This window comes from Panthera onca, chromosome D4, assembly GCF_046562875.1.
Source record: "Panthera onca isolate mPanOnc1 chromosome D4, mPanOnc1 haplotype 2, whole genome shotgun sequence".
NCBI lineage: Eukaryota > Metazoa > Chordata > Mammalia > Carnivora > Felidae > Panthera > Panthera onca.
The window spans coordinates 77,009,948-77,034,493 of NC_138351.1; the positions used below are offsets into that span (position 1 = coordinate 77,009,948).

At 49.8% G+C, this 24,546-nt stretch overlaps 1 protein-coding gene across 4 annotated transcripts in view; it reads right to left on the bottom strand.

Annotated features, from left to right (window-relative positions):
- Positions 1–24,546, bottom strand: part of ASTN2 (astrotactin 2) — an 876,482-nt gene that overhangs the window by 222,081 nt on the left and 629,855 nt on the right. For all 4 annotated transcript variants that reach the window (XM_078436555.2, XM_078436553.2, XM_078436554.2 and 1 more), the window contains 3 exons: positions 21,207–21,331; positions 16,591–16,695; positions 13,355–13,534 (listed from right to left, as the gene is read on the bottom strand). In XM_078436555.2, coding sequence (XP_078292681.2) covers positions 13,355–13,534; positions 16,591–16,695; positions 21,207–21,331 — 410 coding nt within the window. The remainder of the gene's footprint in view (positions 1–13,354; positions 13,535–16,590; positions 16,696–21,206; positions 21,332–24,546) is intronic.

A 24,546-nucleotide genomic window follows, 5' to 3' on the forward strand; every position in this document is an offset into this window, starting at 1 on the left:
CAAACCGCATGCATACCGGGTGGGAGTCCATCCCACTACTGCCCTGTGACGGCACACCTCAGAGTATGATAAATTGAGTTTTACGAATGTAGTTTATGAGCAACCACATGAATAAGGCTGTTTCTGTGAAATGACACTTAATATCTAAACTTGAGAATAAAAACCCTAACTGTCTCAGGCCCAAGGACCTGAAACTTGTTTGCAAGCCTGATGATTCTAGAGCAGGGTTAGAAATAAACTGTAAATATCGTGGCTCAAAGGGTGGAAAGGGAGCGGGCATGCTTTGTATCTCCCCTGATCCTGGCTCAGGGCTGGATGCAGGAGAAGGAAGCTTGTGCCGATGGATGTGCTGGAAGAAACGTGTGATCCATACACAGATGGGCCATCCACCCTGCACCTCCCATAAAGGCTACTTAATTCTTAGCTAAACGAAATACAAATGCTGAGGCCAAAGCCCTAGCAGGATGTATTCTTCTCTCCTGCTCTGGCGTCGATGGCTGCACAGGCCCTTCTCCCTCCTCCATGAAATGGGAGACGTTAACGCCAGCCTACCTAACATGCACTATCCCACAGCATTTTACAGAAGGAAAAGCTGGCCAGAAACGAGAAGCATGCACAGCCCCTCTAAACGAAATAAAGCCGCTCTAAAGAAAACCTCAGAAACAATACTGGGCCCAGGGCTGGGGGGGGGGGGGGGGGGGAGGGTGGGGAAGGCTGCTCCCTGAGGAGACAAGTTGCAAAAGGGGAGCTGTGTCTTTATACAAGGAGCTCTGTCTCCTATGACGGTTACCAACCGGGTCCCAAACCTGCATTTTCGGTTTGTTTGTTTTTTCCCCTCATTACCAGTCTGGGGTATGTCCAGCTGCCCACTTTGTACTGCCAATCGGAATGTGAACTGTGGGCTGCTGTGCTGGATGAAGACCTCCCTGAGAACCCTCACGCTCACTGTCCTCAAACCTGAGCTCCGCTCTCCAACACGTGCTGACCTTCCTTTGCTCTACTTTAAGAAACCCTTCTGGGGCGCCTGGGTGGCTCAGTCGGTTGAGCGTCCGACTTCGGCTCAGGTCATGATCTCACACTCTGTGAGTTTGAGCCCCATGTCGGGCTCTGTGCTGACACCTCAGAGCCTGGAGCCTGCTTCCGAGTCTGTGTCTCCCTCTCTCTCTGCCCCTCCCCCGCTCATGCTCTGTTTCTGTCAAAAATAAAAATAAACATTAAAAAAAAATTAAAAACGAAACCCTTCAGCGCCCCCATTTCTTACCCATTTATTTCTGTTTTCTCCAGCTTCACGACTACGAAATGTTAAGCTGCTATCATTTTTCTCCTGAAACAAGGCTACAACTTCCTAACTGATCTTCCCGGATGACTCTTATCTAGCATCCCTTATACACGTCCTTCAATCCCAGGTCCAGCCCCACCCTGCACCAGCCAAAATCAATCGTTTTTTGAAATGCAAATTAATATGACACAAAAATCTTTAAATGACCTTAAACGGCTCCTACTAAAACGGGCGCATTTCTTAACATGGTCCACGCATCTAGGGGGATTTGGCGTTTATCTCAGCTCCTCCCTAGCAATCTGCTCCATACACTTTTTGTCTCGTATCTCAGGGCCTTTTCTGTACACGCGTGTCTTGCTACCTGAAACTTCCCCTCTCCCTACCCACCTACGTGGCCTAAACCTTGCCTCCTGCAGGGTTCCTGGGATGCCCCTCCTGACCCAATGCACAGTTTGAGTCTGGTGTCCAAGCCACGCTTTGTGTGGCTGCTGCTCCTAGCGTTTCCACGTTGCATTGTGATTTCCTCATTACCTATCTCTCTCCAAGTCTGGACCAAGCTCTGTGAAGGGAGAGCCACGTTGAATTTGGTGCCGCATTGGCACAGAGTAGACACTAAAACTGTTGCTGGACAAAACCAGGGCAGGGGGTCGGCTTCGCTCATACGTTAATATAAATGAACACTTTGTATTGCATTTAGCCCCTGCTGGCTGTGCCCCCCTGTCCCCCTCCCACCAGCTGCCTCCCTGAATCACTGACAGTAGGTGGGACAGAAAACGGGACATAGTTGAAAGTGGGAGGCATGTTTACCTCCAATTTCATTTTCCTTGAAGAAGCTTCTCAACAAGACAATAATGAAAAGTTGTGTTTCCTTCTGGAAACTCAACCCAAACTGTGTCTTTGTGCAGAATCACCACCGGAAGAGAAGGCTCAAAAAGATACCTTTGACGTGTGGTATGTACATTATATATCTCAATAAAGCTGTTAGAAACAAAAAGGAGATACCTTTGGACAAAGGGTCTCTTAACACATCTTCTTGGAATGAGAAGGAAGAAAGAAAAGGGAGCTGGTTTGAGTCCTAACCCTGTCACTAGTTTATAGTTCCCTTTGAACAAGTTTTTCATTACCCATTTCATCATCTACAGTTAATAGATTTATTGAATTAAGGGTCTTTCCGGTTGTGAATTTCAGTGATTGTGGTGCCTCAGACTTCAGGGACTTCTTGGACCAAGATCTCTAAAAGAAGCCTTCCATCGGGCGCCCATGGAATGTGAGGAAACAGAAGGGCAGACTCCAAGAATCCTACAGAGGAACACTTGGGGTCTAGGGCTTGTGTGTCAGATAAAGACCAGCTCCAACCCAATGGATCAGCGGTCAAGTCAGTCTCTAAGACCTGGCTCGAAGCCTGCGCCCTGACCCAAAGCCAGGGTGTTGATAGAAAACAAGAATCTGGAACCAACTGACCAACATCATGCAGGCTAGAATCATGCTGGTCTATCTGCCTCTATTTTTTCACTCTTCCGATGAAGTATGTCTACCTGTTTCAAGAGGAAGAGAAATGCCTCCCAGAGAGGACACTTTTTGGAGTGCCCACTGTGGTTAAGTAACAGCAAAACGTAAATGGTGACAGGCCCTGAGCAAGAAAAGAAAGAAAGGAAAGAGCAGGTATTTCCACCAGCTATATGTCTCTGGATTATATACATCCCCCCTCCCACCCCAGCACCTCCTGAGTCTCAGTTTCCTAGGCAGGAAGACACCAGCTTCAGAGGGTTTGTTGTTAGGATTCACTGAGATCCTGTATGCGAGGTGCCCAGCATGCCTGCTGGCGTATAGTGGTTCTCAGTACCTGGCATCTGTTCTTACAGGGATGAAGTAGGGCATTGGGGCTCTAGAGTGACACAGTCCTGGGATAGAATCCTGCCTCTGCCTATTACCAGCCACGTGACCTTAAGCAGATGAGTTTTCTCATTTGGAAGATGGACATAATACTCTGGACCCTGCCGGCTTCTCATGAAGACAACGCGAGATCATGTGATTAACTGGCCCACAGTAGGAACTGCATACGAATCAGTCATCATTGCCCATTCCTCCGCCATCCCTTTCCCCAACGCACACAGCCCTACACATCCTTCTCGTGTATTATAAGCTCAGTGCCCAGCTGTGCAAACACTCCCCTGTGCCCCACTGCTGGGTTCCAGGCTGTGCTTTTTGATAATTTTGCTCCCCTCCCCACCCCAACCACCCCCAGGTTCAGGCAGGACTCAAATTCAAGCTGGCAGATCATCCAGTGGGAAACAGCCATGACTTCAGGCTTATCTAGGCTTCTGTACTCAGGACTGGAAAGAGCTATACCATTAGGCTTTTTGTTTTGGGAAACTGATGGTAATAACAATCATCACTGACTCAACTGCGTCTCACAGTAATAAATGATCACAATAACAGCTCGCATTTCCTGAGTATTTCTTATATGCCAGGTGCAGTGATTATCACTTTATAATCATTGTTTCTGCTAATTCTGCTAACAATACTGTGAAGCAGGCATCACTATACCCATCTTGAAGATACCCTGAGACTCAGCAAATCAAAATGCCTTGCCCTAGTCACACATCTGGCAAACGGGGCAGAAGACTCACGTACACCGGGTATGTATGTCGGTATTTGTTGAAAGGTACGCTTTTGATAAGGAGGGGGGAACAATGACTGATTTGAGTTCCTACAAGTCAACTCATCACACGACCTCATGCCATCTTCATAATAACCTTGATGCTTTCCTAACTATTCTCCAGGTACCTCTGAAACTAGCCCCGTGTGTTGACTCCATTGCAGGCATTTGGAGATGCAGCCTAGCCCTTGTGCGAGAGGACTCAGCTATGGACAGAGGCAATGGCAGTTTCTCTAACTGCTTGGAAGACTGAGCAACGGAGACGTTCAAAGACCTAAAAAAGAAGCCAGTGGTGTCCCTAAAGAGCACCTGGAGAGATTCAGGCACTGTTGCTGCAAACTGGCCTGAGAGGACTCAGCATTCACCAGGCTTTCCCACACCCCAGATTCACGTCTTGTCCCCTGCAAATCCCTTCTCTACCACCCCAGTCTGGCAAATGCCCATACCCTCCCGGGCTCTGCTGGGACATCTCCTCCAGGAAAGTTCCCAGCCACCCTACGTGGTTAGGGGCCAGTCTCCCAGGCTTGCTTCCTTCACTCCTGACCCTATACACACACACACACACACACACACACACACACACACACACAGTGCACACACGCACATGCGCATGCTTTCCTTTGTTGCAGCATTTATCAAAAGGGTTGTAACTGTCTATCCACCTGTTAATCTTTCCTATTTGGCTGTGAGCTTCCTGAGAGCAGGGGGTGGGTCTCACTCGCCTTGCAGCCTCAGCACCTGATACAGAACCTGGCATATCCCAGGAGCTGGACCCACTAGTGGACCCCCTAGTGTGGAAAGATGGAGGGGTGAGAAGGTATGAAGGAAGAACAGGAGAGATAGAGCGGCAGGAAACACACCCCGTGCCGTGACATCTGTGAGTGAGGCTGCTCTCGGGTTGATGGGTTCTATCTGCTGCTGCCGACCTGGGGAAGGCAAAAGCTTGCCTCCGTGCACCAGGGTTCCTTCCAGACCATTCTGTTCTCACTAAGGGGCTGAAGGCAGAGAGAGAACAAAAGCCCCATATTCATCTCCAGGGAAATTCCACGTTCTTAGTGCAGGACTGCTGAGAGAGAAGGGTCCCTTCGGACAGCCCCGCTCCCTCAGTCCCTGTATCACCTTCCTGGGAATAGGCCTGTGATAGCAGAACAAGTGTGGTTTTGCCCCTGGCCGAATAGAATCAAGGGTAACCAGCTTACAGCAGTATCCACCTTGTATTGTTGCCCTAGGGGGAAGGACAACAGGGGTGGTGTCCAGGGCTTCAGGGGAGGATGTATTTGTGTGTGCACATACCCTAAAACAAGAAAATATGCAGTCTGTCAACCCATAACTCTGCCATCTCTGAGGATATGGGGGGCTTTGGCAAGCAGGAGACTGAATTTGCTCTGAGTTTTCAGGAGGGTGAAGAAAAAAAAAAAAACAACGCTGTTAGTTGGTTATTATGTTGCAACTATAGGTTCTAACAGATTGCATAAGCAGACCTCAACTTTCCCATCTGTAGAATGGGAACAGCCAGCCCAGATGAGAATAGAGAATGCCTTACACAAGAGTCATTGTTTCTTCCTTTCATCCCCATGGTAGGTGTCGCTAAGTGACCACTGGATTCCTGTCACCAAGCCTGGTCCTGACCCAGGATCTCTTTCCGCGAGCGTTCCAGGCAGCTACTACCTTTTGATCAAAACCGGCGCATAAGGAGAAGCTCACCCTAGCTGGATGCCTGCCAAGGCCTCTTCCAGCTCTGACGTTTTAGGGTTTGGCTTTGTCTGGCAGTGCTGTGGCTAAGCTAAGACAGAGAATTAAGCTACCAGAGGGGTATCGGTGCATAGAGTACCTCCTCCCCCGCCCAAGCTGAGGGCCTACACTCTAAGTCTTTGCTTCCCTCAGTTCTTCCAGTGGTGGATAAGAGAAACAGAACAGGAGTGCAAACAGCTCCCCTGGGTCTCATGCCAGCCAGCATCTAGAGAGTTCTCTGAGGCTGCCGTGCTATGCACACACAGGGTCTTCACGATTAAAGCAGCCTGGGTTCAAATCCCTGCTCTGCCACGCTCCCTGGTGCGAACTCCCTCAGGTCGCCTTACCCTTCTGAGCCTCAGTTTCCTCAAGCATGAAATGCAGACAGCAACGCCTCCCTTCCAGGCCTGTTGTGCGAGGAGTACATTGGATGAAATAATGTACGTGAGAGGGCTCTGTGAGTTGCTCTGCGCCAAGCGCTGCGAAGGATTATTATTCTTGGTACGCACCAATAGGAAGAAGACTAGGGTGTTCCGTTCCAGATGGACTCAATCTAAAGCGGGGAACAAATGCTTTTTTTGGTAATTTCATCTGGTGGAAATGGCAGTCTCATGGGCCTATTTGTGTTTAATGAACCACATCCTGTACCGTCTTTTTGCAAGGCTCTGAGGAGAAAGAAGTGGGTTCCCTCCTCTGGCGTGCTGCAGACTAGCGAGTGAGTGTCCAGCTCTCCCTTAACCTCCCCTGACCGCTCTACCCTCCCCTCTCCCTCAGAGCTAGATGCCTCCTACAAGTAGCTGTGTCGAAGCCACGGTGCAAGGGGAAGGGAGAGGGGTCCTCAGCCACATCCCACCACCTGGCTGAGACCCTGGCATAGATGGATGTGGACAGGCTCTATCCCTGACTCCTGCTGTAGTTAAGGAGCGTGAGGCTGTGTGTGACTGAAAGGCAGGCGGCCTGGGGCAGATGGGGCCCGAAGAAGGGGCAGTCGGTTGGGGACACACCAGATCTGGGAGGGCCCTGAGGCCGTGCAGAAGAGTCTGGAAATTAACCTCAGGGCAAGGACACAGCACCCAGGAGTTTTCATTCAAGAAGTGGCATGAAGTAACGTCTGTTTTAGAAACATCCCATGATGGTTGGTTTTATGCGAAATCCTGCCTGAGCCATGGGGTGTCCAGATATTTGGTCAAACACTATTCTAGCTGTGTCCTTGAAGGTGTCTTGGATGAGATAATCAGAAGACTAAAGCAGGCTGCCCTCCCTAATGTGGGTGGGCCTCATCTAATCAGTTGAAGGCCTGACTAGAACAAAAAGGCTGACCCTCCTGTGAGAAGGAACTCCTCCTGCCTGACTTTTTGAGCAGGAACGTCATTCTCTTCCTGCCTTTGGACTTAAACTGAAACATTGGTTCTTTTTGGGTCCCAAGCCCACCAGCTTTGGAATTAGAACTTATACTACCAGCTCTCCTGAATTTCCAGTCCGCTGAACAGATCTTGGATTGAAACTTAGCCTGCACAATAACATCAGTCACAGCCAATTCCTTATAATAAATCTCTCTCTCTTTCTCCGTGTGTGTGTGTGTGTGTGTGTGTGTGTGTGTATCAAATGTATCTTTTACATGAATATTACATATCCATCCATCCAACCAACCATCTTGTTGGTTCCATCTCTCTGGAGAGCCCTGACTCGTCCATGTCCTGAGGGCTGCTGTGTGGTTTGGGTTGATGGGGGACAGGAGTGGAGGTAGGGAGTCCAGGTAGGATGCCAATGCTAGAGTCCAGACAAGTCACGGTGGCAACTTGTGACAGAGCGACCGCAGTGAGATGGAAAGAAAAGGGTAAATTCAAGACCTAACTGGGAATTAAAATGGATCACATTTGCAAAATGGGCGGGGGGAGGGAGAGGGAGACATTAAGAAGGACTCAGCAGGGGCGCCTGGGTGGCTCAATCAGTTAAGCGTCAGACTTCTCACAGTTTTTGAGTTCGAGCCCCACATCAGGCTCTGTGCGGACAGCTCAGGGCCTGGAGCCTGCTTCGGATTCTGTGACTCCCTCTCTCTCTGCCCCTCCCCCACTCACAGTCTGTCTCTCTCTGTCTCTCAAAAATAAATAAATGTTAAAAAAAATTTAAAAAGAAGAAGAAGAAGAAGAAGAAGAAGAAGAAGAAGAAGAAGAACGACTCAGCCTTCTGTCTCCCTTCCCAAGATCCAAACAGATCATGGCACGTTTTGCGAGAACACCGGAAATTGCTAGGTTGTCTAGGGTGTGTGGGGCAGAGTTTGGGCGGGCAAGGGAGCTGGCATAACAGCAAATACCAGAGGAAAGCTTGGAGGCACAGGTGTGAAGTGGGAGTCATCAATTGTAGGGATGGTGACAGAGTCCCCACAGAGGGGAAGGACAGTCCAAGAAGAGGGCCCAGGCCAGGGTCCTGTGCAGCCACACCAACTGGTTTGGCAGAGGAGGATGCAGCAGACAGAGAAAGGAGCCGGCAAGAAGGGAGGTGGCCAACAAGGAAGGTCTGGTGCCATGGAAGCAAACACAGAAAGCGCCTCAAGCAGGAAGTGGTCAACTCTGTCAACTGCTAACACAAGGTCAAGCAAACGGGACCTGAAAACTGCCCCTGATGATTGAATCTACAGAGAAGTAAACCGGTGCCCAGGCAGGTCTCGGCTCTGAGAATGACTCCTTTCATGTCTGGTTGCTGTCTTTGAAGCAAGCTCCCTCAGGAAACTGAAAGCCCCAGAGAGTTCTCCAGCCCACATCAGCCCCTTGGCCACAACTGTCCTCACAAAAGGAGGTGACATTTGACTTTCTTTCCCTTCTCTTCCCCCCCACCTCAACCCCTGGGCTGCCTTTCAAACAGCCAAACCTCCTTTAAAGAGGAGTCTAGGAATGCCTCAGCTGACATTCAAAAGTGCATTGTAATTCAAATGGAAATGCAGAAATTCATTCCCTTGGACAGTCTTGGGAAATTATAATAGAGATAAAACAGCTTTTAAAGGTGGCACCAGGCATTTATCTGTGAGGACATCTCTATACCATGGACTATCCCAATCTTAACTCAAGAGCAGTATAACCTTCACTGGAAGATGTCCTTTCACAGGGTCACAGAGTCTATAAACTTGGAAAAGTCCTATTAATTGCATAAATTTTCTCTTCTACACTTTCTTGGTCTCTCCTTTGGGTATCTGTGTGTGTGTGTATCTTGGTTTGCCTTTGCCTATCTCTCTTTTTTTCTGACTCCTCCTACCTCCTTCAGTTGGTCTCTCTCTGTCTCTCTTTTACACACGTGTGTGCACATGTGCACGTACACACACACACACACACACACACACACATGAACGCAGTTACCTGAGCAGACATGGCAACTATGGTGGGGAAGGAATGGGTTGGATCAAGATGATAATTAGGTGCCCAGCTCAGTGCTAGATGAGTCCATCGATACGCTATTCTTTCATGGGAGCCTGTGTTCTGCATATGAGGAAACTGATCTAGAGAGTGAATCAATTTGCCCAAGAACACACAGCTGGTAAGAGGTAGAGCTTGCATTTGAACCAGAGTCCATCTGATTGCAAAACCTCTGCTTTATCTCCGAATGAGGAAGTCTTTATCCAAGGTAGCCAGGGGATAGATAACTTCATAGAGAGAGTTCTTAATCATGATAAAAGTCTCATGTATCAAGGTCACAGCTAAGCAGAATATGTGAATATCAAGTCAAGGAGTGAAATGGAGGCCCAATTGGGAGAAAGGTAGCTTTTTAAAATACACACATATCAAGACCACAGCAGTATTTAGTGAAAAGTGAGCTGAGGCAAGAGACTCAAAACTCCATGTGGTCCTTGGGGCACCACCTGGGAGGAGAGGTGAAGGTCAAAGGAGACGGACAGCCTAAGCAGCTTCCACACTAAGCCTGCCTGGGCCTGGAGGGTCCAGCGATGATTTTGGCTACTCTGGTTGCCTTCTAAGGTCCAGCTCTTCCTGGGTTCTGACAGGCACCATCTAATTGGCCTGTTCGGTGCTCTGGTCCCCTCCAGACCGGTGAAATGCTGACCAGACCCACTTGGTGGTAGAAAGCCCCACCTCCCTGCCTAGATCTTTCTAGTCCTGCTTGGCATACCCAGTCCCCCTCTGGAATCAGTGTCACAAGGTGGGTCTGTTACTTTAGCATTCACTTTGCCCTACTGCAGGGAGAGCAATACATAGACCACCCCCCTCCCCGCTATCTGCATCACAGCAGATGTTAACTGATCATAATGTTCTTGGCCAGTGACTTCAATGAGCTCCATACAGTGGCCTAGACAAGCTACTCCCTAACTGATCAAAACTGGCACATGAAAGGAAAGGTATGGGCCATCACATGATAGTGACTGGGTTCTTTACCATGTGTCAGTCCCTCCCTCTTTCCAGCTATTTACCAGTGAATTAAAAAAAAAAAAAAGTCTACAACAAAAACGGTAAAATGTTGAAAGTCTAAGACAGACTGGTGATGAACAACAGGGGACAGTGCCCACATCTTGTCTACTGCGGTGCCCCTAGCACCTGGTGTGAGGTCTGCCAAGAAGGAGAATTTGGGTATTAGTGAATTAAAGAATTAATGCATGATAAATGTGACTTTTTTCTCCCTGTGGAATGCACACTTAGAAGCACTTAGGGGAATAAAATGAACCTCTCATGAGGATATTTTAATCAGGCACATTCACCCCAACCCCCTGGGCTTTCCAGTGATTTTCCAGTGGCTGCTTTGTGTCACAACAGGAGCCAGAGCCCCATGATTAGTAAATCTGGAAAGGCTGGGGCATTTATTTGTAATTTCTGGGGACACAAGATCTAGGGAACACTGTACTCAGGTTGGAATTCAAACACCATCTCATTCACTAACAAACTGTGTGGCCCTGACAAGCCCCTTTTCTTCTCTACACTCCAGGTTCCCCTTCTTTAAGATAAGGGGTGAGTAGTATCCTTGCTTTCTCTGTCTCCGGGGGTACGTGGGAGAACCAGTGGAACCATACTCTGTGAAGTGCTCTACTCATGTCTGTGCTCAATACCCATGCCCTATTGGGTCTTTTTTCTTGACCTTCTCTTCCAGCCTTGGTCTTTCCAGCCAAGGACAAGCCATCATGTGGAGCTAACCCATAGATTTCAAAGACTCCAGGAACCCCTCAGCCCCCACACTCTCTGGTTGGAAGGATATTTGCAGGGATTGTCCTATTATGCTGACACAGGTGCGTCACAGGGGGAAGTAAGGGCTGAGTTTACACGTGAGCCAGGAGTTGTGGCCAGGACCAGAAATCCTCAGCAGACGCCCACGCGTTTCGCTTTATTTTAAGCTACAGTTTTTCATGTGCTTACTCTATGCCAGACATCTTACCTGTATTATCTCATTTCATTTTCCCAACAGCCCCACAAGGGAATTACTATCTCTCATTTAACAAGTGGGGGCACCGAAACGTAGCAGTTACTTGCCCGAGGTTACCCAGCAGGAGGCTTGCAAGCCTGTCTGTCCAGCTCGGCCCCACACTAGCTCTCCTCTTCCCACAGCTCTGCCGCCAGAGTGATCAGCTTCCAAACCCAGATCCACCCTGACCTGCTTCCCAGGGAGCCCTTGTTTAGCAAGCGCCCATGACACAGAGCTGATGGCTGGGGAGAGAAAGGTCACCTGCTATCTCTGAGCCCAGAGTTCTTTCAATTCTTTGGGGTGTGGGGGGTGGAATCCCCGGCTTCTCAGCTTCCCACTCGCAAACATCACTCCCACATTTAAAAAATAAAACCATCGTGTTTAATGTGCCATCTAGATCACAGCAGGTGGACAGAGAGAGGAACGCACACGTTAGTGTTAAGGTGGCCTCAGCATATTCCTGTGCTCTTCTTAGGCGCAAGCCTAGATGACAGAAGAAGGAAAAGCGCCTCAGCACGGGCAGCCCAGAGAGAAAAACTACCACACCTAGGGTTCCCAGCAAGTCTGTGGCAAACCTGAAGACTCTGGAGTCTTAAAGGGGCCCCCAGATGCCCTTTCAGGCCTCCTCTCTGCCCCCAAACCATCTGACTTGCAACAGAGTCCATGCATTCACTGTATGAGGAGTGGGATTTTCTGGAGTGCAACAGTCCAAGGCCTGGAAGCAGCTGACGTGGTACTTAGCATGAGAGTGCTGTCCCAGGCCCCAAACGTGGGCCGAGGCGAGTTAGTTCAGCGGCCACAGTGAGCGAAGCTTTTTATAAACATAACCTAATTGTATTACTTCAAAGTCCTGAAGCTTATTGCCCTGCTTAATGATGTGTCACGTTATTTATAGGGGAAGACAACGAGACTTCTATTGATTTAATGCACTTCCTTAAAGACCGTCATTGTCACAGCCATAAAACAGAGCTATTCCCAGACAACTCAATTATGTCCCCCGCATCTATAAACCACCCTGTGGCCCACACAGTTGCACACAGGAGGCAGGGAGAGGTGAGACCATGGTGGGGGTCTCAAGGCCCCAGGACAGAAGGAAAAGTTCTAGAGATGGCAAATGCAGGTACAGTGGGGCACCATCCAGTCAGGGAGGAGGGGCGGCATGCAAAACCCTTGATGGGGAGCTTGAAGCACCCCACTTCATCTTGGCCCACCCAGCGGAGCTCTGTGATGCTAAGCAAGCTTCCTCCTCCCTCTGGGCCTTAGTTTTCCCAACTGCAAACTTGGGTTGCTAAGCCCAGCGAGACGTGTAAGGTCCCTGGTGGCCCCCACGTTCTGCGGGTTTGAGGGTTACGGCTGATCCGGTTCTTGAGACAGAGCTGAGCCATGTGGCGACGGTGCAAGCACATGTTTAACATTGCTCCCCACCCTTTCCGTCCATTGTCCATCGAGAACTCTTCTTTCTTAGTTGATCGATGCTAACAGTAACGAACGCTAACAGGAAGCAATTCTCGCCCTGCTACTTATTAGCTGTGTATCTCTGGGCATTTGACTTGGCACAACTGAGACGCATTTTCTCCCATGTGAAATGGGGATGTGATACACAGGCCTGTTAACATACTTCATTCATGTATGCCATATGCCTGTCTTTCTCAAAATGCTGCTACACAAACTACTACCCTTTAATGTGGGAGGCAGACAAGAACAGCTAAAGTGCCCATTTCATAGGAAGGGAAAACTGAGGTGGGAAGGGAATGAAGTTCCCAAGGTGGGGTGGTGGAGACTGGTCTCCTGCATCTGATCTGGGGAGTTCCAACTCTGGTAACAGCTGAGGATTGAAGGGAGATAAGATCTGGTGACCCTCCCTGAGGACAGAAGGCCCTCTGTGGGACAGACTCGAAACTGTGCCCTCAGACACAAAGAGATGGCTGCCAGGCTTCCAAGCAGCCTGGAGAGAAGAAGGGGTCAAGGAGACACCACTCCCACCCCTCTAACTCTCCCCCAACAGTTGTTTCAAGGGGAGAGAGCTGGGAACAAGGAGCCTGCGGGAGAAGACCAGAGTTCTGGAGTGCTGACCACCACCTTGCAGCCTCAGAAAATGCCTGAACTGGAAGAATCCTGAGATATCATCATACGGCCCCTTATAGGGTCAGTGGTGCAAGGAAGCCCAGAGAGGGGCGGGGACCGCCTAAGGGCACACAGCCTGTACAAGACAGAGCCAGGATTTAGCCTGTAGGAGCCTTACCTCCACACTCCACCCAGCTGCCAACTTCAGCAAGCATTTGCAGGCTTACCTTTCTGATACTGGAGCCACAGCTGCTGCTGGACCTTCTTGCTGGGGAAGTGAATGATACAGGTGAGCTCGGAGCCATAGAGGGCCTCTGCGATGTAGTGGGAGCCGTAGTGCTGGATGAAGGAGAGCAGCTCCTCCCGGCTGCTCTCCCTGGTCAGGATCTTGAGGACGTTGGTGAAGCCTGGACAGAGGAGGAGCGGGGGGAGGTGGTCAGATTTGGGAGGCCAGTGGCTGCCAAACTGTAAGTGGCGGGGGGCTCTTTCCAGCCAGGTTTGGTGCCTTATCCCTCACCACCGCATCAGCCTGCTGGCTGCACTGGTCTGAACATACGCGACAAGTTCCCCTTTGCTCACACGGCAAAGGTCGGTCCCTGTGGTGGACCCACAACTGAGAGGGGAACAACAGCAGAGTAAGGCCAAAAGCCTGGCGACCTAGATCATGGGACCTGGAAGTCATGATCATGAAATCAAAGTTGATGTCTGTCCCGAGCAACTAATGTGTACCAAGCACACTGCTCACTGTTTCGCCCACTTTGTCCAATTTAGTTTAGGCCCCAACAGGGCACCCCCCGCTGTGTATGTGAGCAAGTCAAATCTCAGACTATAAATCATTTCCTTGGTCTTCCAGCCAGAGGAGCTAGGATTCCCAGCCCCTTCTGCTCTCACTCCAAAGCATATGCACTTCCCGCGGCATCCAATCACCCAGGGCTTGAACTCTCCATGGCTGGAGCCCCGGGGCTGCACTGGCCTAGGCTCAGCAGATACTCTGCGTGCTAAGATTTGATCCCTGGCTTAGCTTCCTATAACACTACTTTCCCTTCTGCCTCTGCCTTTGCCTTCCCAAAATAGTGGTATGTTCTCTCTCCTGACATGGCCAAGGGCTTCCTTTGCTGCTCTACTGTCCTTAGTCCTGTGCCAAAGAGACCTAGGTCCTCAGTGCCCAGCATGGTGCCTGCACAGCAATCACTCAGCAACTGCTGTCCCCCCTCACCTTCCCCCAGCAGGCAGGTCACCAAGCTGTGCTTCCAAGAGCCTTAAGTCCTGCGTGGGTTCCTTCCTGCTACTAGATGACCAGTCCAGTGACCTTACCTGGCATTCCAGGCCTCCAAGGGCATCTCCCATGAGCCACCCACATCAGGCTTTACATCCAGCCAAATCAGCCTTCTGATTTCTCCTAAATGTGACCTGAGATCTCCACCATCCTTTCTTCACGTACATCCCCCGACACGCAACACCCATACACATTCACACCACCACCCACCTGAATGGCCTCCCCACTTCTTCCCTATGTCCTCCCTGTGCACGAAGTCTCCGGAAAGTCACCCCCACCCTCCCAAGAAACCATTCACACAGTCCTGGCCAGCCGCACCTACACTCTGCACCGCCAGGGGGCGCCACCTTGACGGCAGAAGCTAGTCCACTCGTCTTTGAGTCTGGAAACACGTCCTTCCCCACCCCCGCCCCACCCCGGTACAGGGCACAGGTCCTGGGACAAGGCGGGGACACCAACCACCATTCTTCCAAGAGCAGTGGATTCTGTGCCGCATGAAAGTACAATGTAAAACAGCAAGCAAGCCCTTCTCCAACAGTAGAAATGAGCTGCAGTTTGCCAACACTTGATTTACAAGGGGTTCCCAGGAGCATCATTATCGATTAATTAAAGCTGATACACCTTTGTAGTTTTAACACAAACATCGCAGTCTCATTCACAAGTGCCGTGCAAGAGTGTGGGTGGTAGGGAAAACAGAAACATGCCTCAAAAGAATGGCTGTTTGATTAGGACAACCCCTCTCCATCAATCTGTTAACTCATACAACTGGGTAATTAATGCAGCAGTGTTAATGATGAGATCATTTCTCTTAAATAATAAATAACAACACCATGGAGATGACCTGTGGCTCTTTATCCAGGCAGACAAAACTGTAATCAAATCCCTGCTCTGCTCCTGTTCGGCCACTTACTAGTGTGACCTTGGGCAAGTTACTTAACCTCTCTGACCCTCAGTTTCCTCATCTGGAAAAAAATGGGATAAATAATGCCTTCCTTGCAGGACTGATAGAAGTCCTAAGATAAAAAAAAAAAAAAAAAAAAAATCATTAGAAAGGACTTAGCCAACATCAGCAATAATCACTATTTGTACTTCCCAGATGGGAAAGTCCCCTGATTCCTAGACTAAAAGAGTTCCGTGTTGCTCGTGAACAAAGTGATATTGAAAAAGATAAGAAAAGATGTGGCAGTAAGTAGGAGACACAGGGACAATCATTCAGTGGCAGCGTTATGAGTAACAGCCGGGGTAGAAACCCCCATCTTTCCAGAAACTTGCATTCACTCTGAATTTTCCAGTTTTCCTTTTTTTTTTAAATTCCTTTATCAAACAAGAGTGCCAACAATGTGTTGATTCTCTGTTAGTTACAGAGAATACAACAGGGGATACAGGAAAGAACAGGGCCTACACCCTACCCACAGTTCTTGGGTCAGGGGAGAAGACAGACAAGACTCAGATATGCACCTAGCACTTGTTAGTGCTTTAATACAGGTGCTCACAGGGAATATCGGGAGTTACTCTGAGGGGAATGGAGAACACAGGAGGGGTCTTGCAGCACTGCACGATGTGTTCCCTGGGCCAGGAGATCCAGACAGAGGGAACAGCATGTGCAAAGGCACAGAGGCATGAAAGAACATGGCCCATTTTGAGAACTATAAATTGTGCCTCGTCAACTGAAACACAGGGTTTGTGCAGGTAGAGCATGGGCAGCATATGTGCCCGTGTGTTGGAGGGGTATGTGTTATTGCTGTCTAGGAGTTGGACAGGAAAGGAAATCATCCAGGAGAGACCAGAGGAACCAGTGCCTCAGAAGAATTTATAATCCACAGGCCTGACATACACAGAACATAATTGTGACTTAGATTGTCATTTACCCCATCTCCCACTCACCCTTCCCCATACTGCTATGATACCCCTTCCTCCAGGAAGCTGCTCGGACTCCTCAGAGCAGACAGCTCCCTCCTCTGGAGCACTGCTGCCCCACTGTTGCATTGAACCGACTGAAACGTAAGGGTGTCACTGTCTGTCTGCTTGTCTGTCCCCCCTCCCTGTGGGCTCCTTCATGGTGGGGAGGGCATGGCCTCATTCCCTCAGCATCCCCAGTGCCAGCCCAGGGCCTGGCACCCCCTAAGCCCTTGGGCACATGTGCTGAATTGCACCAAGCCCCCTGGCTGCCTGAGAGGTGGTCCTCACCTGCCGAGAGGGTGATGGTGCTGAGCTTCACGCGGTACAGGTTGCTTCGGACCCGCCACTGCTGCACCATAGGGTAACCCATGGCCTCGTCATACCTGATGTCTCCTGGGGGACAGAATAAGAAGGGGAGGTCAGCACCTAGAGAACACTCACCAAAACCCCCAGCCTGCAGCCCTGCTGTGTAATGGCCCCTTCTAAATAGGCAGATGCTTGCCTTGGCGTGCGGGCTCTCACTGGGGCCAACAGCTTTATCTGGATCTGCCTCCAGGCCTCTTCCTGGCCTCTGATCTCAACCCCAATCCTGCTTTTTCTCTGCCCAACAGCTTATAAGCAAGCAAAAGCAGATTTATGATTCCACATAATCCTGCTGGCACCTTGCCATGGGAAATTAGACATCTCAGTGCCTCGGTTTCCCCACTGATACTATGGCTACCTATGCTGACCTTATTTCACAGATGCCTCGGGAGACTCAAATAAGATAACAGAAGTGGAGTCCTGTGGGAACCTGTCAATGCTGTATGTGCAGGCACAGGGTCAGTGACCACAGCCCGTCCTCTGCGTATCACCTATGGCTGCTTTCACAGGATGACAGTTGTTCTCAGCAGGTGCCACAGAGCTTCCTGTAGAGCCTAGCACATTCACTATCTGGCTCTTTCTGTTGGCTGACCCCTGTTTGGACCACTGTTTTCTAACATGGAAACATGGGGTGAACATCGGTATCACATAAGACACACATGCACATACATAAAGGCTCACATTTCAAGTAAGACCGAGCTAAATGAAATTAAGCAAGATTTTAAAAACTCTGGGTAATTTCTGGGGCACTTGGGCGGCTCAGTCGGTGAAGAGACCGACTTTGGCTCAGGTCATGACCTCAAGGTTGGTGAGATCGAGCCCCACGTGGGGCTCTGTGCTGACAGCTCGGAGCCTGGAGCCTGCTTTGGATTCTGTGCCTCCCTCTATCTCTGCCCCTCCCCCACTCACACTCTTGTCTCTCTCTAAAAACTAAATAAGCATTAAAAAAAATTTTTTTAATCTGTGATAATTTCTTGGCACCTTGGCTAGATTAACATGCATTCTAAAGCTCTAGGAAGGTAGCAGTGTGGGTACTGTACTACTTAAGGTAGCATTTTGCAAACTTTTTTGACCAAGGAATCCCATTTCCGTAGAGGGTTCACTGGAACTCATGTTCCATAGAATGCATTTTGGAAAACACAGGTATAGACAAAGAATAAACAAAGATGAAACCAGCATAGTGTTAGCAAATGGTTAACTCTAGGTGGTGGGTGTATAAAAAGATTCTTGTATTCTGATTTATATCTATTTGCATTTTCTAAACTTTCTGCTCTTCGCACTGAAAACTCTCTTTTTTTTTAATCAGGAAAAAAATACATGAAAAAGAAATGCTAGTCACATCAGCAGTTAATATTATTGTTGTTATGTATCCTCTGCAAATGGCAGGCACATTTTCTGTCCTTTTCTCTTGTCCCCTGGTGAGGAGGCACTTAAAGAGATATCTGATACCAAGATTAAAATGAGAATCTCATTGGAACCAATGATTTCTTCCTGGACATTACTGCAGTATTAAAGTTGTCCATTACTGTCAACTTTTTTTTTTTTTCCTCCTTAGCCTTTTCAGGAATAACATAATTTTTTTTTCCGAAGCTTTCATTTTAAAGTAAAATATTCATGATCTTCAAATATATGTCTACTGGAGCGGGGTTGTTTTGTGATAAATATGTCCTCTCTGTTTATCTGCTCTGCCTGTCCTGTCCTTCCTCTGGAGAGGCTGCGAAGAGAAGGAGAATGGGTGGGGGTGGGGGATGAAGGAGGGGCTATGTTTTGAGTCAGGCAGGAGCAAACAGTCTGCACAGGAAGACTAGACACCTGCATCCGGGTAGCCTCTGCCCCATCTGTTTGCGCTCGCCCTGATTCAGAACAGGCTTGGAGTGGGGACTGGCGACGGGGGCCCATCTTCAAGAGAGGGAGGCAAAGCATCTGAATGCAGGCTGTGGACACAGTTCATTCACTGGATGACATGGCATCCAAAGGGAAAACAAATGCTATATCTTTTGATTATCATGAAACTTATAAAGCCATCATTTTTGCCTCTCCCCACATTGTTGGACCTCCCCATAGTCGTTATTATCTCTCTGCCCTTCACTTCCCTCCATCTCTGGTCCTTCCTGGAGTCCAGCCCGGAATATAAGCTCCTCTAGTGGACTGTTAGCTTCTTGAGGTCAAGGAGATGTTTTATTTTTTTTTAATGTTTATTTATTTATTTTGAAAGAGAGAGAGAGAGAGAGAGAGAGAGAGAGAGAGAGAGAGAGAATCCCAAGCAGGCTCTGCGCTGTCAGCACAGAGCCTGATACAGGGCTCCAACTCCCAAACCTGGAGATCATGACCTGAGTGGAAACAAGAGTCAGGTGCATAACCGACTAAGCCACCCAGGCACCCCAAGGCCATGGTCTTTATTATCTGCACTCCTGCAGAGCCAAGAACAGAGCCTGGACCATAACAGGCTCTCAACAAACACTTATTTACTGGCTCACTTGCTCACTTGCATCCTATACCCAATCATAAGGGTATGGCTCATCCTTGGTCCTTACTCATCCTTGACCTCCATTTTATCTGACTCTATCCTAGATCCCCACCAAAAGATGGGCTTTTTCCTGGTAAGTTTTTTTTGTTGTTGTTGTTAACTCTAGAAATATAACAGTTCCCTTATTAGGATGCCTCCAGAGATCCTCATGTCAAAACAAACAATCCTAATAATTTGTACCACTAATACAGAAGCACAATGCACTGAGCATTTTACACCTACGATCTCCAGTACTCACCACGGTGCTGAAGAATAGTTCTTACACCCCATATCTCAGAAGAAGAAACTGAGGCTCAGAGAGGGAAATGCCCAAGGACACACAGGTCAATGCCTGTGCTTTTCCATTAAAGAACAGCCCCTCCCCACAGACCATGGTGATGTCTGCTTTAAGGGGTGGTGAACTCCCTGTGACTGAGGGTATCCAAGAGGGATCATTACTCAGTGGGGATATTACAGATCTGATCTCTTCATTGGTAAGGAGGACTAGACGAGATGCCCCTGACAGTCTCGGTCAGCTCTGAAATCCTATGATCTTATGAAAATCTAAAATTAAGGAAGGCACAGCAGTTTTTAGACAGATTTTACAAAGCATTTTTAGATATATGAGTTCATCTGATCTACATCTGGGCTCTTTTTGAAGTAGGACAGGTCGGGAAGGTGATGTAGGAGAGTGGATACGGCATCAGCTTTGGAGTCAACACCCACTGGGCTTAAATCCTGACTCGACTGTGGACTAGTCATGTGGCCTTGCACCAGTTAAATGATTTCTCTAATCAGAAAGAAATCCTGTGCCCTTGAAAGGGGACAATGACCCTTGCAGGGTTACAGAGATGAAGACGTGCATGGTGTATGGCCCCTGGAGACCTGAAGCACACATGACTTGGGTCCTCTGCTCCGTCCATGCCACTTTATTGGAAAGGCTGTGGAGGTTCCAAGGGCTTGCACGTGGTAGAGGGGGCTAGGAACCAAAGTTGGCCACACTGCGTGGTCTTCCTTGGGGGACAGTTTCCTTCTCAGTGAGAGGGTGCAATCACCTGTGAGGATGACCATTCTCTGCGGGCAGTGGTTGAGATCCCCAACCACTGTACCACAAAAGCAGAACCAGGGCCTCATCTTAGGAAAGTCCCTCCAAAAAGGGTAGGAGAGGACCTGGGAGAAGATGAGGGGGAGCAGAAGGGCATCCTGGGTGGGACAGAAGATATAGAGTCCCAGGAGAGCCTGCAGAAGAGGGGGAGAAGGAGAGGGAGGGGTGGGGGTTGGGGAGCTGCAGAGCAGAGTGAATAGGGCAGAAGACCCAGGGTGGTGGAACCTGGTTCTCATCCTGGTAGGCGTGCTCTGTGACCTTGGGCTGATCCCATCACCTCTCTGAGTCTAGATTCTTCATCTGTATAATGGGGAAAATAACACCCACCCCACAGGATGGCTCAGCGCCCATATTCAAAATCAAGTTGTGTAACAAATGCTTTCAAGTGAGGGAGACTCCTGGTAGAGAGGGCCAGTGATGTTACTTTAGCACGATTTAAAAATAAACCTAGTGAAATAAGCTAGACGCAGAAAGACAAATACTGCATGATCTCGCTTTTATGTAGAATCTAAAAAAGCCGAACTCATAAAAGCAGAGAGTAGAATGGTTGAGGGTTAGGGGGAAATGGAGAGACGCTGGTCAAAGGTACAAAGGTTCAGTTATGTGGGATGAATAAATTCTGCGGATCGAAGGCACAGCACGGTGCCTAGAGTTAGCATACTTGAAATTTGTTAAGAGAGTACGTCTTGGCCCAGATCAGAGGCTGGAGTCTCAGGGAATCCCCCTAGCTGTGCACGGACCATAGCAGAAGCCTCCCCTCCCCCTTCCCCCCCCACGCCCCCCCCCCCCCCCTACAAATGGTAGGTCCCTTTTGCACTCTGTCTCTCATGAAGGAGGAGGCCCGTCTTGGACGTGCTGAGGACTGACAGGCACCCAGAGAGCAGGTGTGCGGTCAGAGCGGCGGGGAGGGGTGTAGCATGTGTGGCTTACCAGTGAGCAGCTGGAGGTCCGGGAGGGGCTCGGAGAGGACCCCCCGGCACTGCTCCTCCACCGGCAGTGGGATCACCAACAGCCCATCGGCCAGCTGAGGGAAGTCCTTGATGAAGTTGTTCTCCCTGTGGAGAGGAGCAGAGAGACCGCCAGAATGAGAACGTGGAGGCTGCTGGGGGCTGCAGGGTAGGAGGGCCGGGCTCTTGTAGTCGGATCAGAGAGACTCTCGAGTGGGCGGCTGTCCTTGCCCTTCGCCTCTGGCTCCCCGCGTCCTGGCTCAGAGCACGTGGTGCTAATCACAGGCTCTAGACTCCTGCAGGCTAGGGCTCGAGTCCTGGCCCACCATCCACTAGATGCACAATCCTGAGGAAGCTACTGTTCCACCCAGAACCTCAGTTTCCTTGCTATGAAGTGAGATATCGGGGTTGTTGTAAACACTTAATGGGATAAAGCTGCCAATTGCTTAAGACACAGTCTGAGGCTCTACAAACTGTGTATTTGGCTGCTAAACATCTCCTTGCATAAGCAATGACAGTGGCGAGCTAGAATGTGAGGGAACTGGGGACAGCCTGGAGTGCTTGGAGGAACAGGGGCAGGGTTGAGCTGGAGAAAGGAAGGCTGCAAGGAATGGGTGTGAGTGTGCTCAAGTGGAAGTGTTCTAAGGCATCTTTTGGATCACACGCCTCCTTTTACAGATGGGGAAACTGAGGCCTAGAGAAGGGGAGCGACTTGCTCCCAGACCCACCCCTCCCCACTCTCCCCGCCCAATTCCAGGCTCATGCTCTTTCTCCTGCCCTGGTTTCATCAGATGCCTCTATTCCTTCCCTGCAGGGCCATTGCAGGGAACAGAAGACAGACCTTGGGGGACTGAACCCTGAACAGAGGTGGTCTTTTGGGCAGGCGGGGTACTAACAGTGCATCCCATGGGGGGAGCCTTCAATCTTTCATGCAACAGACCTGCCTAACACTAGAACAGCCTGCCAAGCCCGGTGGTGAGCTTCCTGTTCTTGAGAGTGTGCAAGCAGGGAATCTGACAGCCACTTGGCACGGATTGTATTAAAATCTGACATTTGAGGTCCCTCCGTATTCAGAAAAGCTCAGAATCTGAGACACTAATCACAATCTGGAGAGGAGAGGGAGGAGGAGGGGGAGGAGAAGAAGAAAAGGAGGAGGGTGTTTATCACTTCACTGTGCCCCCTGGAAAGGGCAACTTTGAAATGAAAATCAGGAAGAGGAAAACAAAGATAGGGATGCCAACGCAATGCCTTTGAAGCCTGGATCTCTTGAGCAGTTCAAAAGCAGCTGTACAAACGTGGGGGCGGGGCTGGGTCACTTCCTGTCTGTGCTCCCTGTCCCCGCTGCGCACCTCACCCTAGGCACCTGTGAAGCCCCCCCAATGATTCATTCACGTAGGGAACCCCTCCCCTGTATCCTGACCCCTGAGGAGTCCAGGGTAAGAGACGTTAGTCCCATTTTCAACATACTCAGCATTGCCAGTATCTTCGTCATCATCATCTCTCACATTGCGTCCAATCCTCAGAATTTGCTAGGGTCTGGCTAAGTGCTTTACATACATTTTATCACTTAACTTTCACAGCAACCCCACAAGACATTTACGATTACATTCTTTTCCCAGATGATCAAAACACGGGGCGCAGAGTGAAGAGGTGGTGGGTGCTGGGGTTTGAACCCAGGTCTGTTGATTGCACACTTGGGAAAGTTGGCAGCTGGGCCTGGGAGTGTCTGCTGAGCACGTGTGTGCATGACAATGAGTTTCTAGGTCCACGCTGGTGCACTGAGGCATGTTATTTTGTGTGCCTGTGTGGGCGTACCCCTGTCTGTCTCGGGAGCTATACTTGTTTAAGTCTATGCATGTGCCGTGATCATGGCTTCCACCTAGGTGTTTGTGGTTGGCGTATGATCCATTTGAAAGCCTGGGTGTGTGGAACAGCCATGCGAATAGAAAAAGAGGGACTTCTGGGGCGATGGGAGTGCCCCTAAAGGGGCACGTTAACACTCGCCAGGGTCTGAGGGCCTAAGTTTCCTTCTGTGTCCCTTGTGAGGTGGCCTGTGGTGGTACAGATCTCCCCACAAAGATACGGCAGGGTGGAGGGTGTCTGCATGCCCAGGTCGGCTGAGCTCACACTCTGGGTGGAGCCCTGAGCTGGCCCGAGAGATTCAGAGAGATCGGATTCTCCCCCACTTTTCTAGATCTTCCCAGCCTAGTGGGGGAGACGACAAATGAGCCATGCGGAGCAGCCACTGGGGCCCAGTGATCAGGAATTCTGGGTGGGCTGGATGCTTCTGGGACCCAACTCCACGAGAACCAAGCACCTGTTTCAAGCATAGGTATGGGTACGAGTGAGAAGATGCCAGCGGCTCTGGAGACTGGGCTCCAGTTCTGCCCACACCACACCACACCTCACTGCTTAACCTGGAGCAAACCGCTCAAACTTCAGATTTCCCATCTGTAAAGTGAGGGTCAGAAAAGCTGTTCGATCTGCCTTAATGAGAGACAGCAATAGACAATAAGAATAACCTTTTATTGAGCACCTACCACGCGCCAGGCACAGTTCCAGGTACATTTATCTTCTCCCAACCCTATGAGGTCGGTGCTGTTAGGACCCTCACTTCAGAGGCTGAACAGATGAAGCACAACACAGTTGGAGATCCCAGGTGGTCTGGCCCCAAGGCTCCCAGTCCTCACTACTGCTCAGGTGCAGGGAACTGTCAAAGCCAGCAGAGCAGTAGCGCCCCTGGGTACACTGAGCCCAGACAGGCCACGGCCAAGAGAAGGAGCGTGCTGCTCGTTACAACTTGACCAAACCAGCTGCTCTGGTCTCCACGTGACCTCACCCATCTTCACTGCATCGCCATGAGCTGGGTGCTCACTCAGCCAATGCAGAAGTAGCGGCTCTGAGGCGTGCAGTACCTTCCAGAACTTACACAGAGTGCATGGAGAAGAGGGATATGAAAGCAAGCTTATGTTTTCTCACTTTACCATCCAGGGTCTCCATCTTCTCTGGCACTGCTTTTAGAGACAGAGACAGAGACACCCTCTTCACTCCACATCCCTCTGCCTTCTGTGTAAGCCAGGCTTCACTTGGTGGGTAGATATGACCCCACAGGGACAATGAAAGGCAGCCTCGGGATAGTGGGGTGGAGGTGGGGGGCTCATATGCTCTGTGTTCCTAGAGGAAGGTTTTCTCCCGAAGCTCTGGGGAAGCAGGGAGGATGTTGAGGAAGCACGTGAGGAAGAAGGGGAAGATGCAGGGGTGGGAGATCGAAGGCCAGTGTGAAGGCTGGGAGGGAGGGAGCCAGGGGCGAAGCAGGGGATGGT